The following is a 17804-nucleotide window of genomic DNA, read 5'->3' on the forward strand; positions in this document are numbered from 1 at the left end:
GTATTTAATCCTTAGTTAACAAAATCATGGTGGCTTCATGTCCAATAGGTATAGTGTACTTATTTAATGCCAGTGGGTTTCTTCTTTTGGGTCTTAACTGTAGTAGTACTCTAATACTCCCATAATTTAGGTCCTAATTGTAGGCCTCCAATATCTCCATAATTCTAAGTATGCAGGTTTTTTCTAGCTCTTAATCTTATTTAATCCTCCCTATCTTTATTTATAAATGAGCAATATGTGGCCCAGAACACTAAAATCAGTAATTTTCAAACTAAGGCTCTAGAAGTCTGAAAAATCACTGCTGTCAGAGACTTTTATTTCTAATATAAATTCCATTTGAATTTTTAAAGAAAGTTAAAGCTTAGCTAGTGCTTAATAATCAACACACAGAAAATGTTACATTAACTTTTGGCAATAGCACTTATTTGAGAAAATATTTGGCTGCAGAGTGCAATGGCCATCTGAAAGACTTAGCTATTAAAAAAAGAAAAAGAAAAAAGACTTAGCTATGAAGAATATTAACACTGCATTCCTTACGTCTGCCTTAAAAGAGAACAGCGCTACTAATTGTTTAAAACCAACCTAAGGAAGTTAAGCCGTTCTTGGACTTCTTGAACATGACTGTATCTACTTCCAAGCCTTACAGTTTGTGGGTCATAGTCTTCATGGTCTGTAAATTTAAAAAAGCAATGCATTATGCACATGTGTATGAACATCACTGTTGACTTTAAACAAGGAAATTAAGTCAATAATCATTAATAGTCAGCCTGTAATAATGGTATTTACATATATGCTATTTCCCCCACAAAAATAAACTCACTTTTTACATAAAGGAAAATATGACTGAATGTGGTATTAAAAATAATTTTTCAGCATAAACCCCTTTCATTTTTCAGATATATTAAAGCAATTTGTGACTACAGTCTATGACCTTTTCCCTACATTTTTTTCTTTTGTTGTAGTAGAACCTATCATTGTATGGAAAAGTGCTTTAGTGTACAAAATACCATTAAGAAAATTCATAAAAATTAGGGTGACAGAGCTGTTATTGCATATGATGAAGTTATCTCACAATCACCCCTCAATCACCATACTATGAATGTCTCAGGTATTTTAAAAAACCTACCTTTCCATTATGATTATGAATATAGGTGTAGGTAAGCAGTTCTAGCCGAGGTTGCAAATCCTTTATTAGATTTTTTTAACCCTCACTGGAAGATACATTTTATTTTGTGTTTTTAAAGACTTTTAATTGATTTTTTAGAGATAGAAGATGGGAGAAAAGAAAAGAGAAACACTGACATTAGTGAAATATCAATTGGTTGCCTCCACAAGTTCCCGGACCTGCAACCCAGGCATGTGCCCCAATGAGAGTGGGAATCAAACTGGAAAAAACCTCGGTGCATGGGATGACACCCAATCAACTGAGCCACACAGGCCAGGGCCCAAGGATATGTTCTTATTGATTTTTTTTTTTTTTTAGACAGAGGGAGGTGGGGAAGGAGGGAGGGAGACAGAGAGAGAGATTAGTTGCCTCCTGTACTCACCCTGATCAGAGATCGAGGATCAAACCTGCAGCCTAGGTATGTGCCCTGATTAGGAATAGAACCTTCAACCTTTTGGTATACGGCATAATGTTCCACTAGAGAGTCACTGGCCAGGGTTGGATATCCTTTATTCTTCAAATATATTAATGAGTACTTTGGATTTACTTCATTAACATCATATGCTGAGTGGAAAATTCTCAGTTTGTCAATTAAAAAGCAAAGAAAAAAATTAACAGCACCTGTTGTCATAAAAATACTATTTATTGTGTTTTGTCAGTGTGTGATATGCTTCCTTCAAAAGGAATAAAGAATTCAACTAAAATATGGGTTTACAACATAAAAAACTTGGCTTAAAAATTCTCATAAGTTTGTTCATCTCAACATTAAGCAAAATTAAAGTGACGAGAATTAGAAAAATTGGATAAAGTCCTCTGCCTGCAAATGACAAAACTGGTTTGAGTAAAACAGAAGACAGTGAAAATAAAGGACTGCTTTTCCTTTAAAATTAAAAGTGTGTCAGCCACTCAAGAATCCAACACATTTCAAAATTCTGAAGTTGTAATTTAGATATTACATAATTCCTCTTCAGTATTTCTCAGTTATAACAGTTCCTTTCTAAACTTGTAAAGGCAGTCCAAGTATTGAAAATTGCAAGATTTTTTCCTATCAGAAACACTTCAATTATAAGTAAAATATTGACTTGCTATAAAGATGGAACATATAAAATGTTTAGCAATGTAGCCACCTGAGCATAGATTTGGTAAAGAATATTATGACTGCCCTGGCCAGCTAGCTCAGTTGGTTAGAGCATGTCCAATGCACCAAGACTGCGGGTTAAATCCCAGTGAGGGCACATACAAGAATCAACCAATAAATGCATAAATAAGTGGAACAACAAATCGATGTTTCTCTCTCTCTAAAATAAATAAATAATAATAAAAAATATGACTGCTTTGTACTTCCACATGTGGAGCATCTGCCAGAAATCTTGAAATTGTATTGCTTAATTTCACTGAAATTAATTGTACCAAACCTGAGGGCTCCAAAATTGTAGAAAATTATTTTCTACTACATACAAGTTTTCTGTTTTTTTTTCAGAGTACATACATTGAAACATGTGACTAAACTTTGGCCTACCACTTTAGCTGTTCTTTGTCTCTTAAAAAGTCTATTATCTAAAAACCTGTTTGTGTGTGTGCTTACTAGGGAAGATTTATTTTTGGAGTTGGGGGAGGAAAATAGGAAGATGAGCGAACATGGTGTAACATTGTTTCCTGATAAAATTTCAAACTTATAAACAAAGTGCGAATAACATATGAAACTATTCTTTATAGAGATAAACCAATTATTTTTCCCATATGTTTTTATCAGTATGTTTCTCTTTTTTTCTGAACCCTTACCCGAGTATATTTTTTTCCACTGCTTTTCAGAGAGAGTTGGAGGGGAAAGAGGGAAACATCAATGTGAGAGAAACACATTAACTGGCTGCCTCCTACACATGCCCCAACTATGGGCAGGGAGCAACCCTGTAACCCAAGTATATGCCCTTCAGTCCTTGGGCAAGTGCTCTAACCACTGAGCCAAACTGGCTAGGGCAGTATGTCTATTTATACACTCTTTTATCACTTTTGTGAGCCATTTGACAATAAATACATTGTCACTCTACTCCTTAAAACTAAGTTTATTTCCTAATAGCAAGGATATAATTATGTGTAAAGGTTAATACTATTATCTGATTAAGCCACAGTTTATATACAAATCTTAAGTGTCCCATTAATGTCATTTATAGTTTCCTTTTTCCAAGTCCAGAATCAAATCTAGACTCACAAATTGCATATAGTTGTTTTCCTCAACCTAGATTCCTTAATTGTTCTTTTGTTTTTCTTATCATTACCCTTTAGGAGTAAGTCTTTTTGCTTAATGACACTCAGTTTGGGTCTGTTTCTTGTTTCTTCTAGTTAAATTCATGTTATGCATTTTGGGTAAGAAATACCACAAAAGATACTATATCTTTTCCATATATTATTATGGGAAGCCATGAAAGCAGTTTGTCCCAATATTAATGTTAATTTAGGTCATTTTGCAATTAATAATTTATGGATGGTATATCAGTATTCTGGTCCTCACTGTTTCTCTCACTCACTAGTTTAATTATCCGTATCTTTCCTACATTTTCAGTTGATATTCTTCTCCATTTTTTCACTTATACCTATTTCTATGGACTCAAGGACTCATACTGAAAAGTTATGATGCATAGTATTATTTAGATGTCTAAACTCACAGATTCAGAGTTGACTCATATCTTTTTAATATGGTTTTCTAAAAACAACTTTTTTTACTTTCTGAAAAAATAATGTTCAAGTTTCACCTTGTACTTTCTTGGCATAGGTACAGAAATATTAGTCATTTCTCTAAAGCCATAAGCTTAGTAAAATTAGTAATATCAATTAAGACATTTTTAAAATTACAAGCACCCACAAATATTTAATAGTACTTCATGGCTGACACGTGGAAATTATGTAGAACTACTAAATGAATAAAATTCAGGATGTGCATTCATACCACTGATGTTGAATGACACTTATAAAGACACCTTTATTTGTTGTGGTTGGCAAGTTGTACTGAAAATAGTCAAGTATCACAATGAAAGCAAAGAGAACGGGCGAAGTAACACAAAGGTAACACATAAAACTCAGTAAGTGCAAATTAGTACAAAAGGTCGCCTTCTAATTAACAAAACTAAAATGTATTTTTTTTTTGCTAATCCTCACCCTAGGATATTTTTTCCATTGCTTTTCAGAGAGAGTGGAAGGGAGGGAGAAAGGGACGGGAAGAGAGAAAGAGAAACATCGATGTGAAAGAGACACGTCAATTGGTTGCCCCTGGCACTCACCCCAAGCAGGGAGTGAACCTGCAACCCAGGTACATGCCCTTGACTGGGAATCAAACTCCCAACCATTCGGTGTAAGGGCTGTTGCTCTAACCACTGGGAAAGACTGGCTAGGGCTAAACTAGGGCATTTTATTATTCTCTGTTGATGAGCACTCTAAGGCATTAAACAAAAAACAGGATTCAGGAAGCGGTGCATAAATTCACTAAGAAGGAATCAATAAAATTCACTTTTCCAAGTGGAAAAGTTGGAAAGAATTTTAATAAGTTACTTTATTATCTAAGATACTAGGAAAGCAGAGGTAAAATTAGCTGACCATCATTTTTTCGAAACCAACTATAACTAGTAGAAGTGGAGTATAGTTGTAACAAATGCATACTACTGATAAAATAAAACTGAGAGTACATCAGTAAACTGCAGAAACCTGATATTATCTTGTTATATATTTTGTCATATGCTTCAGGAGATCCATGCAATATGCTTCTTATAGAGATGTTCACAATAGTTTGTGTTGGTATTAGCTTTTCTTAAGATTAGTAATTTAATCTTAAAAGTGTTGGTAGGAAAGTTTATTTTATTCCTATACTTAAAAGTCAATTGATTTAGCACATTTAGTCAGAAACTGAAAATGTAAAAGAGGAAAAGGTTAAGGGAAAGAGATGCTATGAAATCAATGAATTTAGAGGAACTTATTAATACAACAAAAATTCAAGGGCAGTGAGGTCTTTAATTACTGACAATGACATTAAAAACAGATGAAATTACATAAAAAAGAAGTAAATAAAAAGTATCACTGGGGTGAAATATCTAGCTGACTTAACTTTTGGGGAATGTCTTAACTAGTATGTAAGAGGGGTATATACCAACAAGAAAGTTTGAGTCATAAAATACAATGACTACATACAAAATTCTAGCTATGTTAATGATTTTGGCCACTCCTGCTAGAGAAAATAAATCACAAAGTTTCACACCTATGGTGCCTTCCCTGTTTTACTTTTCTACTAAAAAGAAATCTTTGAACCTAACAGGCAGAACTCAGATGGAATCAACTGTTACCCTTGATGCTTGACATAGATTTCTTAGTCCAAAGAGCAGAGTGGACTGAATGAGTAAAATGTGAGAGAAGCGGGAAGTCATTTTAATCATTAAGGGTACTAAGGAGTTGCTTATTTTTCCATTATGTTTATGTAACTTGTATATGAATAATACGTATTAGCAAAATTTGGGGGAGTTTTACATGCAATTTATTACTTGACCACACCATACCACAATCACTGAAGGTGCAAGCACACATAGTCTACTATTCTAGTCAGATAATGAATATTACAAATGTCCACATTTTAAACACGAATGAGTTGATTCTACTCATCCTAATGTAGCATGAAAAATGAGCAGTATTTTCAGTTCATCATTATGCTCAATCCTGACTGCAACACGGGACAACAGAAGTTTCTCTTTTCCATACTCAAATATACAAAACTGGGAGTATAGGTAACCAGATTTTTGTTTCGCTTGTGCTATGATTTTGGTGCAATATAGAGGAGTTACAGATACACAAGGAATACTTTATGCTCAAGCACACAGATTTCTGATAGAAGTGTCAAAGAATAACAATAAAATTGATCTTTAAAGCACCAAGAAAAGAGTCCCTTGTATTGCAAATACTAAAAACTTTTCTGTTAAAACTTCAGGGAACTTTATCCCACTATGTTAAAATAATTTCATACTCTGGGAACCACTGAGGACAAATGGTGATAACTATATAGTAAATTTTAAATAATTCTTTGAACAACAGGAAACATTAACTCAGAGTTATTAAAAGTAACTGTAATGTATTCAAAAACAGAGTTGGGAAAATGAACAACTTGGAAATTTTAACCAAGTTTTCTTTAAAAGCAGTTAACAGTAGTGTCAGTAAAAAATGTACTTAAAATGAGTCAGTTACATACCCAAGAGAGTAGCAGCTGTAGGCATAAACACACAGAGTTCCATATACAAAAGAAAAGAAACCAATTTAACAGGATGAGAAGGGACATAAGCACTCAGTAAAAGTCCTTGAAAAGCTAGCTTAGAGTTTAGGTCAGATACGATTGGGAGGAACAAGTAAATCCATAAGTGAATATACTTTTCAAACAATTCTCTTCTACCTTTTGTACTTTAAAAATATATTGATATCACAAAGGAGGAAAGAGCATACAATGGAGTAAAGATAGTCTCTTTAATAAATGGTGTTGGGAAAATTGGACAGGCACATGCAAAAAAATGAAACTAGACTACCAACTTACCCCATACACAAAAATAAACTCAAAATGGATAAAAGACTTAAATGTAAGACATGAAACTATAAAAATTCTAGAAGAAAACACAGGCAGCAAAATCTCAGACCTCTCTTGTAGCAATGTTTGCCAACAAATCTCCGAGGACAACAGAAACAAAGGAGAAAATAAACAAATGGGACCACATAAAAATAAAAAGCTTCTGCAAAGCAAACAAAACCATCAACATAATGAAAAAGGAGTCCATTTATTGGGAGAACATATTTGCCAATGACATATGTGAGAAAGGGTTAATATCCAAAATATATAAGAAACTCATAAAACTTAACAAAAGGAAGACAAACAATCCAATTAAAAAATGGGCAAAGGATCTAAACAGATACTTCTCCAGATGACCAAGAGGTATGAAAAGATGCTCAACCTCACTAATCATCAGAAATATGCAAATTAAAACTGCAATGACATATCACTTCATACCTGTCAGAATGCCTACCATCAACAAATTAACAAATGACAAGTGCTGGCAACTATGTGGAGAAAGGGGAACCCTGGTACACTGCTGATGGGAATGCAGATTGGTGCAGCCACTATGGAAAATAGTACAGAGTTTCCTCAAAAAATTAAAAATGGAAATGCCATTTGACCCAGTGATCCCACTTCTAGGAATATATCCTAAGAACCCTGAAACTAAATCAGAAAGAATATGTGCACCCTATGTTCATAGGAGCACAACTGACAATAGGTAATATCTGGAAACAGCCCAAGTGCCCATCAGTAGATGAGTGGATAAAAAAGCTGTGGTATATTTACACCATGGGATACTATGCAGCTGTAATAAAGAAGGATCTCTCACCCTTTGGAACAGCGTGGATGGGACTGGAGAGTATTATGATAAGCAAAATAAGCCAGTATGGAAAGATAAGTTTCACATGATCTCACTGATATGTGGAATATAATGGACAAAATAAACTGATGAATAAAAGAGATCCAGAAAAACAGAAGCATGGAGCAGACTGAGGAATCTCAGAACGAAGGCATGGGTGGGTGGGAAGAGATTAATCAAAGAGCATTTATATGCACAAATGCATAACCCATGGATATAGACAATAGTAGGGGAAGGACTGGGAATGGAGGATATGTGGGGTGGAGAAGATCAATGAGGGGAAGAAAGGGAACATCTGTAATACTTTCAACAATAAAGATATATATATCATAACTATATGTATATACAGTCATCAGATGGGAGGGAGATGGTGGGGTGTGAAGAGATTAACCAAAGAAAATATATGCATATATGCATAGCCCATGGACAAGACAACAACAATGTGGGAAAGGCCTGGGTTGGGGTGAGGCAGGGTGGAGGGGGGCAAAGGGAGGGAAAATGGAGGGTATCTGTAACACTGTCAACAATAAATAAAATAAATATATATTGTCATCTCTGAGATAATTTCATAAGGACAGAACAAAAAATGAGAGAAGGGAAGGCCATGTGATTCCCAGTAATTAATGCTAGTTTATAATACATACCTCCAGCATATAGTCGCATGCTATTCATATAAGTTGCAAGGTTTTCTGCTACCAAAGTAACTAAGGAATGATTATGCTGAAGTTGATTGATTAAATCATGACGGTAGAATACATGGGGACTTCGCTGAGTCTGACTAAAACGAGAAGAACTTAACAGTATAATTAGGCAAATGAACACTACTGTAACAAGTTCTGGTTGCAAATCAACTATACTGTTAACTAAGAGTTTATAGAGACTAAAATTCTAACTACTACTTTGAAAGTAATAAAATGTCTTACATTCATAGTAAAATGAGGATGATATCCTTCTTTTAATAACAAAATATCAAGCAATTTGAAGAGCATAACCAATGCCACAAAATATATTTATTCCAATATTATTTTAAACAAACACCACCTACCCGTATTCTCCATTTGAAGTTTACATGATAAAAAATGTTAGCCATTATAGGTTCACTCTGGAACACTGAGTTTGCAGCCTGTTATGGCCATGAATATCACCAGAAAGATACCTAGCTACATGCTATTTTATTATTTTAAAAGAAACTAATCAACTCACAATATTAAACTGGTGAGCAAATCTTCTGACTGGAAGAGTATATGTAGTATTGCATATATAAGCAACCAAAAAAGGGGGACATCTGGCATGCATGTAAGTCAAACATAATCAAAGAATGTCTTTCACAAATAAATAACATTAAAAGATTATTTCAGGATTTTCTCTAATATTTAACTGCATGAAATGTCTTAATTCCATGTAATTTTTCAAGCAGTAGAAAAAAGTATCAAAATTCAACTTGAAAAATAAAAACATAAAAATGACATTATATAATTCTTTTTAAACAGGAATTGTTTACATTCATAATCATATCAATTTACATTTGCAAAGGATCTTGTAATTGTCTTACACACAAGAAAAAATATTTCCAAAAGGTCAAAGGGTCTCAGTTTACAGTTAATTAGACTGAACTGGGGGTTCACTACCAGAAATCTTAACTGTGTTGAGAATAATTACTGCCACTATACCTTGCTTTCTGTTATTTTTCTCTTCATGCCACTAATTACAAATACACTCCCAAATTAAAAAAGACAAATTATTGCAATAACCATAACTTAGTCAAACATAAAATTCACTACTTAAGCTAATTTAAAAAATTAGCTATTTAAGTCTAGCTAAAATAAATTAAGAGTAAAAAACATGTGTAAACAAAGTCTTGTCATTTTTCATAATTAAATTGCTTGTCTTATCTTTGAAAATTAACCTAAATTCAAGGTTACCTTCCCTCCCCCTTTGGAAATTACTATGTCCTAGTATGAAATCTAAGTTAATAAAATATGTTGAGAAATGTTAGAACAATTAAGTAACTAATATATAACATATTATCATATGGAATTAAGAATGAATACTGGACCAAAGAAAACAGTAGAAAAGATGTAAAAAGGGGGGAGGGGAAGATAAATACAACTCATGCCACAACAATGTCTGGATCTATGCTAGAAATTCAGGACAATTCTGAAGTAAGAGCCCAAGGCAATCTTGATTCTGATACTTCTGTGTCACAAATATACAAGAGAGAAACACAATCAAGAAGTCATATTTGTTTCAAACAAACTCATTAAGTTTCCTGTTTTCCCACTTTTGTTTTCTTTTTTAAAATTTACTTTTTCTGATATGCTGTTCTCAACATAATATATAAATTAAAATTAGAAATTTTTCTATATTAAAAGCCTTACCTCAAGTTTTGAGGTGCTTCACCAAATAAACTACAAATTTCTCTTATTTGTTTCAGTGCAGGAATTACCCATTTATCATTTGTACGGAGTTCTTCTATAAAGCGATCTATCCACTGGATCTTTTGTGTGTCTCGATCCTTGCACACACATACAAAAAAATTTGTTTACATAAACATGGATATAGTTGTACTTTGAATTATTTGAGAATTAGAATACAAAAGCTTAAGATGACATCACAAAAATTATGTAATTGTAACAGTTGAATAAAACAAAATGCTTTAAATATATCCTTAACTTGAAATAATCATCAAACTCCAAAAGCACCACTATAAAAATTCAGTGTTTCATGGATTCAGATATATCTGTACTAAGACTTAAAACCCAACTTTAGGCACAGTCACAGAAAATGTTTTTAAAATATGCTTAAACATGGGTATTCAGTGTTCATAAGTTTTCCATATTATGAAACTTAGAAAAATATACAATCCCAAGTATTACTGGGTGTGATGTCTTATTTCTAAAAAGAGCAAGCAACATCAACAATTTATATTTCATCAAAAAAAAACAAAACAATATAGCCTTGGCAGATGTGGCTCCATGGTCAGATCATCGGCCTGAGCACTGAAGGATTATGGGTTCCATTCCCAGTCAAGGGCAGGTACCTGGGTTGCAGGTTGGATCTCCTCTCCCAGTTGTGGGAGGCAACCAATCTATGTGTCTCTGTCACATCAATGTTTCTCCATCCTCCCTTTCTCCCTCCATTCCTTACACTGTCAATGGAAAAAATATTCTTAAGTGAGAATTAACAAAAATACAATATAATTCTGTAGGTTTTAAAAAAAATTACTAAAATAAAAATAAAAACAAATCAATATATAGTGAATGTTAAAGAAAATGGGAGCAACTATTCATCTAAAGAAAAAGAATGTTGAAGTCTGTTATAAGGATAATATTCTGCCATGGCTTACTTGCTTCAGTCTTTTTATTTAAGATCACTAGTAATGAGAAGTTCAGGTTTGAGTACATAATGCATATTTCTGTGCATTTACAGGGAAGAAAAAACCATTCTGTATATATCTTTAAGGTCCCATTTGGAGGAATATTTTCTAGTCTGTAAATATCATGCTGTTCTCATATCACTTTCTAGGAAAAGATTATGACTGTGAAATTACTGGTCTGATTTCTGTTCATATCATTAATACAAAAATATTTATACATGAATATTAAATATGTCAATAACTCTTAAAAGCAGTTTGTGTTGGAGTGCAAGATATATTTACAAGTTTTTGATAATTGTAACAGATGAAGGCTGAAGTTCAAAAAGAAAAACTCTTTTACTAAATTTCATGAAATCCAGTAACTATTAAAGTGGCAATGTATAAAACACTGTACCATGCAATTATACGAATAACTAATTAAAGAAGAAAGTAACAGTTGAGAATCTAAGCAAGTGTACTGCTCTGATTGTCTGTAACACTTCTCTATTTAATAAAATAGAATTTAAAATCCAAGTTTATATACCACTTGAGATGCTGAATACTGAACAAACAGTGAAAACTAAGTACAGTATAACATTGGCAACTAAGCTTAGTTGTTTTTTTACTGAACATTTAAAATTATACCTATATAGTTTCAAAACCTGAGAGCATCTTTTCACCTCACTTGACAATATTAAAAGTCAAGCAGATGCCTGCCCTACACAGTCTTTTTCTTTTTTAAAGAAAATATATCATCTTTATTTAATTTCTTTAACCTATTAGGATGAAAAACCACTACTGATAAAAAAAAAGAAACAGATCCAAAAATATAAGTAAAATTTAGTATAAAATTCATACTTAAAATCAGTAAACACAAGTGACTTAAGGTAAACGCAGGGAAGTCGCTGTTATTTGCTCAGAAAGACACCACTGTTTAGAAAATCCTGTTAATTTCATTAACTTCTTGAACAAAAAAATCTTATTACCCTCCTAGTTAGTCATATACCATATTACTACTATAACAAATTGTTTATACAAATCCTTTTATATAATAAATGATACAAAGATTTTCTGGAAAAAAGTAAGAAGAAACCAAGCTTATACAACAAATGTAACCAATTCTTCAAAACTACTTAAAAAAAAAAAAGAATTATCCTATAATTAAGCCATTCTAATTGTGAAGGAAAAAGAAAAAATGGGCAAATAAGTTCTCCCATACCTGGGAACAACTATAATCTAGTATTTTTATGTGGGCACTGAGGGCTAGGTCCATGATGTCTACAGGTACATCGTCACTATGGGCAAGATTCCAAAGAAGGTTCAACACTTTGTGTGCCATCACACCATCTTTATCGTCTTCTGCAAGACGACGTATCAGCTCAAGCAGCTTTTCACGTTGTTTTTTACTTGCATTTGTCCAACTTGCCTAGAAAATATATTTAAATTATGTAAATATCACAATATATGCATGTATTCATAATTGGTCATCAAGGATTTAAATATATGACTTTGAATAAACTACATTTAATTCTTCCCAACCACACACACAAACCATAACTGAGCACTTAATAACTCAAGTCTTACTTATAACTTAAACTCTATCACTACTGACTTAAAAACTGCAGAATAAAATGATAATAAACATATGTTAAATGATAAAAAATATGTTAAGAACCCCTGAAACAACAAAAAATACAACACAATTCATAAAAGGACACAAAGGTTGAAGGAACATTTTTACAAATATACAGAAATGGTGCATAAGCTCATGAAAAAATGTTCAACATTACTGGCCATTAAGGAAAAAATTGCATATCAAAACTACAGTAAGAGGCTTGAACAAGATGACAGTGTAGGTAACTGCGGTACCTGCTGCCTCCCACAACCACATCAAAATTACAACTAAAATACACAACCACCATCACTCAGAACCTCCTGAAATCTAGCTGAACAGAAGTCCTACAACCAGGGAAAAAAAGAAGCAAGGAGACCAGTAGGAGGGGCAGAGACTCAGGCAGCTAGGAGCTGAATCCTGGAGATGTGGCCAAGGTAGCACACCCGGTGCCTCACAGTAAAACCGGGAGGGATATCTCGGTGGTGGAGGTTTCCTGGAGGAGTGAGGGGTCCAAGCCCCACAATGGGCCCTTAGACCAGGATTCCAGGGTCAGGAAGAGAAGTCCTCACAACTTCAGGCTGTGAAAACCAGCAGAGAATGTCGCTGAGGAACACTGAGGCTGTCTGAGTCCCAGGCAGCTCCTCTTAAAGGACTGGCGCACAGACTCACTCAGACGTGCTCCCTCTGAGCTCCAGGGCTGGGTACCAGCTTGAAAGAAACCTGGGACACTCAGGAAGGAACTAACTTGCCTGAAATTAGGGTGAAGGTGAAGGGGCAGCTTTTTCCCAAACAGAAGAGCTGGCAGAGGCCACTGTTCCTTTGATGAGCCCTCCCCACATACAGCCGGCAGGCAGGCGCCATGTTTGAATCTCTAGCACCTGACTCACACCTTTGGCCCCGCCCTGGTGATTCCTGGAGACCCTACCCCTCTATTTGCAAGCTCATCCAAGCCATTTCCAGTGGCTTTTCTATGCAAGTAGCCTCTTGAAACTCATTTCTAGGACTGTCCTAAAATCTCTCAAACAAGCAGCAGGGTGCCCCATATGGCCTGATAAGTGGCCCCAGGCCTGGCACTAGTGGTAGCCTGCACTGGTTCATAGCTTGGCCTCTCCTGGATACCTTCAAGCTCAACACAAGTATCAGCTAACTACGGTCTGCTGTGTAGCTCATGCTGGGTGGCCCTGGGAAAGGCTCAGGCAGAGGCTGACTTTGCACCTCCAGGGATGCCCCAGAGACAGTGCACTTGGTGGCCAGACTCGAGTGCACTGGATTACAGCCCTACCACATCCACGAGTGACACACTCAAAGGGTGCACTTGGTGAATACCAAAGCTCCACTGAAGTAAATCCTGCTCAATAGCGGTGTCTCCAGCACAGCAGCTCTTTGGCTGTAGTTGCAGCTGGTCCTCACAGCTAATTGGCCTGGGGGTCAATTCCTCCCAGTGATGCCAACAGCAACCAAGGCTCAACTACAAGAGTACAATGCACACAGCCCACACAGGGGAGGACCTACAGTCCAGGCTCAGGTGACTGGGGAGGCTGATCCACTGCACCCTACAGGACTCCTACTACACAAAGCCACTCTACAAATTCCAGGAGACATCATAGCTCTACCTAATACATAGAAACAAACACCTGGAAACAGCCAAAGTGTGGAGGCAAAGAAACATGTCACAAAGAAAAGAACAAAAGAAATTTCCAGAAAAGGAACTAAATGAAATAGAACCAAGCAAGCTAACAGATACAGAGCTCAGAATTTTGGTTATAAGGATTCTCAAGAATATTAGTAAGACTATTACGAAAACAAGTGAGACCACTGATGACCTAATAAAATACCTATCAGAAATGAAGGCTACATGGCCTGAAATGAAGAATAATTTTACAGGGAATCAACAGTAGAGTAGAGGTTGTTGAGAATCAAACAAGTAATTTGGAAGATGAGGGGAAAAAAAACACCCAACCAGAAGAGCAAAAAGAAAAAAGAATCCAGAACTATGAAGAGAGTAAGGAGTCTCTGGGACAACTTCAAATAGCTCAACATTCATATTATTGGAGTGCCAGAAGGAGAAGAAGGAGAGCAAGAAATTGAAAACCTGTTTGAAAAAATTACAGAAAACTTCCCCTACCTGGTGAAAGAAAGTCATACAAGTCCAGGAAGCACAGTGAGTCCCAAACAAGAGGAACCTCAAAGAGGCCCACAGCAAGACACATTATAATTAAATCCAAAGGTTAAAGACAAAGAGAGAATCTTAAAAACAGCAAGAGAAAAGCATTTACCTACAAGGGAGCCCCCATACAACTGTTAGCTGATTTCTCAACAGAGACCTTGCAGGCCAGAAGGGAGTGGCAAGAAATATTCAGAGTGATGAAAAGCAAATACCTACAACCAAGATTGCTCTACTCAGCAAAGCTTTCATTTAGAACTGAAGGTCAGATAAAGAGCTTCTCAGACAAGGAAAAGCTAAAGGAGTTCATCATCACCAGACCAGTACTACGTGGAATGTTGAAGGGTCTTCTTTAAGAAGCAAATGAACAAAAGAATCTGACTAACTAAATAGATCCAGAGAACATTGACGCATTTAACAGATGATCATATTTCAGAGGGAAGAAGGAAGTGGGGTGGAGGGTGGGAAGAGATTAACTAAAGAAGTTATATGTATATATGCATAACCCATAAACACAGACAATAACAGGGTAAAGGCCTGGGGAGAGGGGTGGGAGCGAGCTGGAGGGGGTCAATTGTGGGGAAAAAATGAGACACCTGTAATACTTTCTACAATAAAGATAAAATAAAAACACAAAAAACCCCCCAAAAACTACAGTGAGATACCACCTCATACCAATCGTCACAGCTACTATAAAAACAAAACAGAAAATAACATGTGTTGGCAAGAATGTTGAGAAACTGGAATACTTGTGCACTGTTGGTCAATGTAAAATGGTATAGTTACTACAAAAAACTCTACAGCAGTTCTTCAAAAATTAAAAAAAAAATAAATTGCCATGTAATCCAGTAATTCCATGTTTGTGTATATACCCATAATAACTGAAAAGGAGGGTTTCGAAACATCTGTACAAACAAACCCACAGCCATTTTTATTCATAACAGCTAAAATGTGAAAATAATTCAATGTTCATCACTGAAAGAATGGATAAGCAAAATGTGGCATATTCATACAAAGGGAGGAAACTGTAACACATATTACAACATGGGTGAACCTTTGTCATTATGCTAAGCGAAATAAGCTAGACACAAGACATCCACTGTATGATTCCACCGACATGAACAGTCAAATCATAGAAATAAAAATTAGGAGGGCGGCTCCTGAGATCTGAGGAGAGTGGAAATGAGGTGTGTTTATTGTTTAATGGGTATAAAGTATCAGTTTTACAAGATGAAAAAAGCATGGTGATAAAATGTTGGTGACGGCTGTGCAACATTAGAAATGTATTAAATACCACTGAACTGAGACTTAAACATCATTATGATGAATGTTATGTCATATGTATTTTACCCCAATAAAAAATTGAAAATAAGTTATAAATAAAAAGAACAGAGTAGGAAGTAATACCCTTTACACATTTTGAAACAAAAAAAAATATATATATACATAAAAAATTTTAATAAATTCCAAGTTACCAAAAAACAAAAAACTACCTTCTAATTTCTAATTACAAACTTAGAAGTAGATAAATGCTCATTTAAAAAAAACTAAAATAGTTATGTGTTTGAGATGAAATAGACATACTTACCATTACTTCTCCCACAGAGTACAACTAAAAACCCTAGACAGTAAACATAAAACAAACATAAGAAGACTCTGAATACTGGAGAGTTAAGTAAAACTACTAGAATCTTCAAAACCCAAGGAACAACAAGGTTTTGTCCCTGTATTTTCTCTTGTTTCCTATATGGTATACTTGAAGCTGCAAAAGCCAGCAATATGAAAACACTGATGAGTGGCAGTCAAGGAAAGCCTCCCAGAAGACATCTAAATAGACCAGGAAAAAGACAAGCTAGCATGACATAAAATGTTTAGAAAATGACCACCCTATTCCAAACCAATAATTCAGAAAAAAATTATGGTCCACCCTTACCCACACAACAAAAAGGTGAGTGGGTAGCCTAGACTGCATAAGGCTGTAACAAAGCTTACCATCACCTTTTGGGGTAACATAAAAGACGGCAAAGAAGGGAGCTGTGATGCATGCTGCCAGTCAAAAGTAATGAGGAACCCCAGGTTAGGTGAAGCTAGAAGATGGCCACCAGAGAGTCAGGACTTTTATTATAGGCCAGCAGTAATATATCCCCTGTATAGTTAGAACTGAACACATAGAGTCAAAACTTCCTTCTCACCCAGCAGTAATAAGGTATGCCCCACCTTGGAAGACGGGGAAATCTAGAGTTCTTTCTTTCCCTGGCAATCATGAAGAAATATTCCCTTGAGTACCAGCCAAAACAGGCAATTTATTCCTGGCACAAACACCGGCAAGGCCATGGCTGCTGCTTTCCTCTTGTCCATGTTGGCCACCTGCCTGCTCCAGCCCACATAGAACTTTTGCTACTACCACTATCCTTTCCACCTTTCAAGAGCTTGAAATGAATCTGTTATTTCTGTAAAAAAAGACATAACACACGTGTTCAGCAGATCAAGTAGGAATTGTGGCAGGAAGTGGACGAGTGGGGGCATTGGAAAACAAACAGCTACATCTGAATGTGGCTCTGTTTGGTAAGAATCCTGTAAGTCATTCCTGTGTGTCCAACAAAACCAGGGCTGCTGCAGATGTGGGAATCAATAATGAGTAATTGTGAAACTAGCTTCAATTTCAGAGGAAAAACAGTTAAATTTAATCAATAAATCATAACAATAATGTAAATGGCCTCCTTATTCAGCTGCATCTTCCAGGGCACACTGATGAAGAAAAAAAATATCTGCAATGCTGTTTCTGCAAACAAAGATGTTGATGCCTTTCATGTAATTAATGTAGGTAAATGTATTCCATGTTACTGCCTACCCCATGGGTGGTGGGAAATAATGAAGTAAACTTGCAATCCAACTGTAGGGATGAATGTGGTTGTAGCTGGGAGATAAAAAAATGTTGGAATACCCATTGCAATGAACACACAGATGGGATATAAGAATGTCCTGCAGGTGATGCCAGTTACAACATGTCATCCACACACTATGAAACCACAGTGGAAAACTCATACAATTCTTACAGATATTGTGGTCTTGCT

General features: G+C 35.4%; 1 protein-coding gene across 1 annotated transcript in view; it reads right to left on the minus strand.

Moving 5' to 3' along the window:
• The window catches only part of LOC308551956 (ubiquitin carboxyl-terminal hydrolase 9X-like), a 161465-nt gene that overhangs the window by 84516 nt on the left and 59145 nt on the right, over nt 1-17804 (minus strand). The window contains exons 12-15 of the mRNA XM_081126878.1: nt 12171-12377; nt 9975-10111; nt 8241-8374; nt 583-670 (exon numbers count right to left, since the gene is read on the minus strand). Of these exons, the coding sequence (XP_080983004.1) occupies nt 583-670; nt 8241-8374; nt 9975-10111; nt 12171-12377 (566 nt within the window). The remainder of the gene's footprint in view (nt 1-582; nt 671-8240; nt 8375-9974; nt 10112-12170; nt 12378-17804) is intronic.

The sequence above is a fragment of the Miniopterus schreibersii genome (assembly GCF_964146895.1).
Source record: "Miniopterus schreibersii genome assembly, chromosome: Y".
In the NCBI taxonomy this organism is placed as follows: Eukaryota; Metazoa; Chordata; class Mammalia; order Chiroptera; family Miniopteridae; genus Miniopterus; species Miniopterus schreibersii.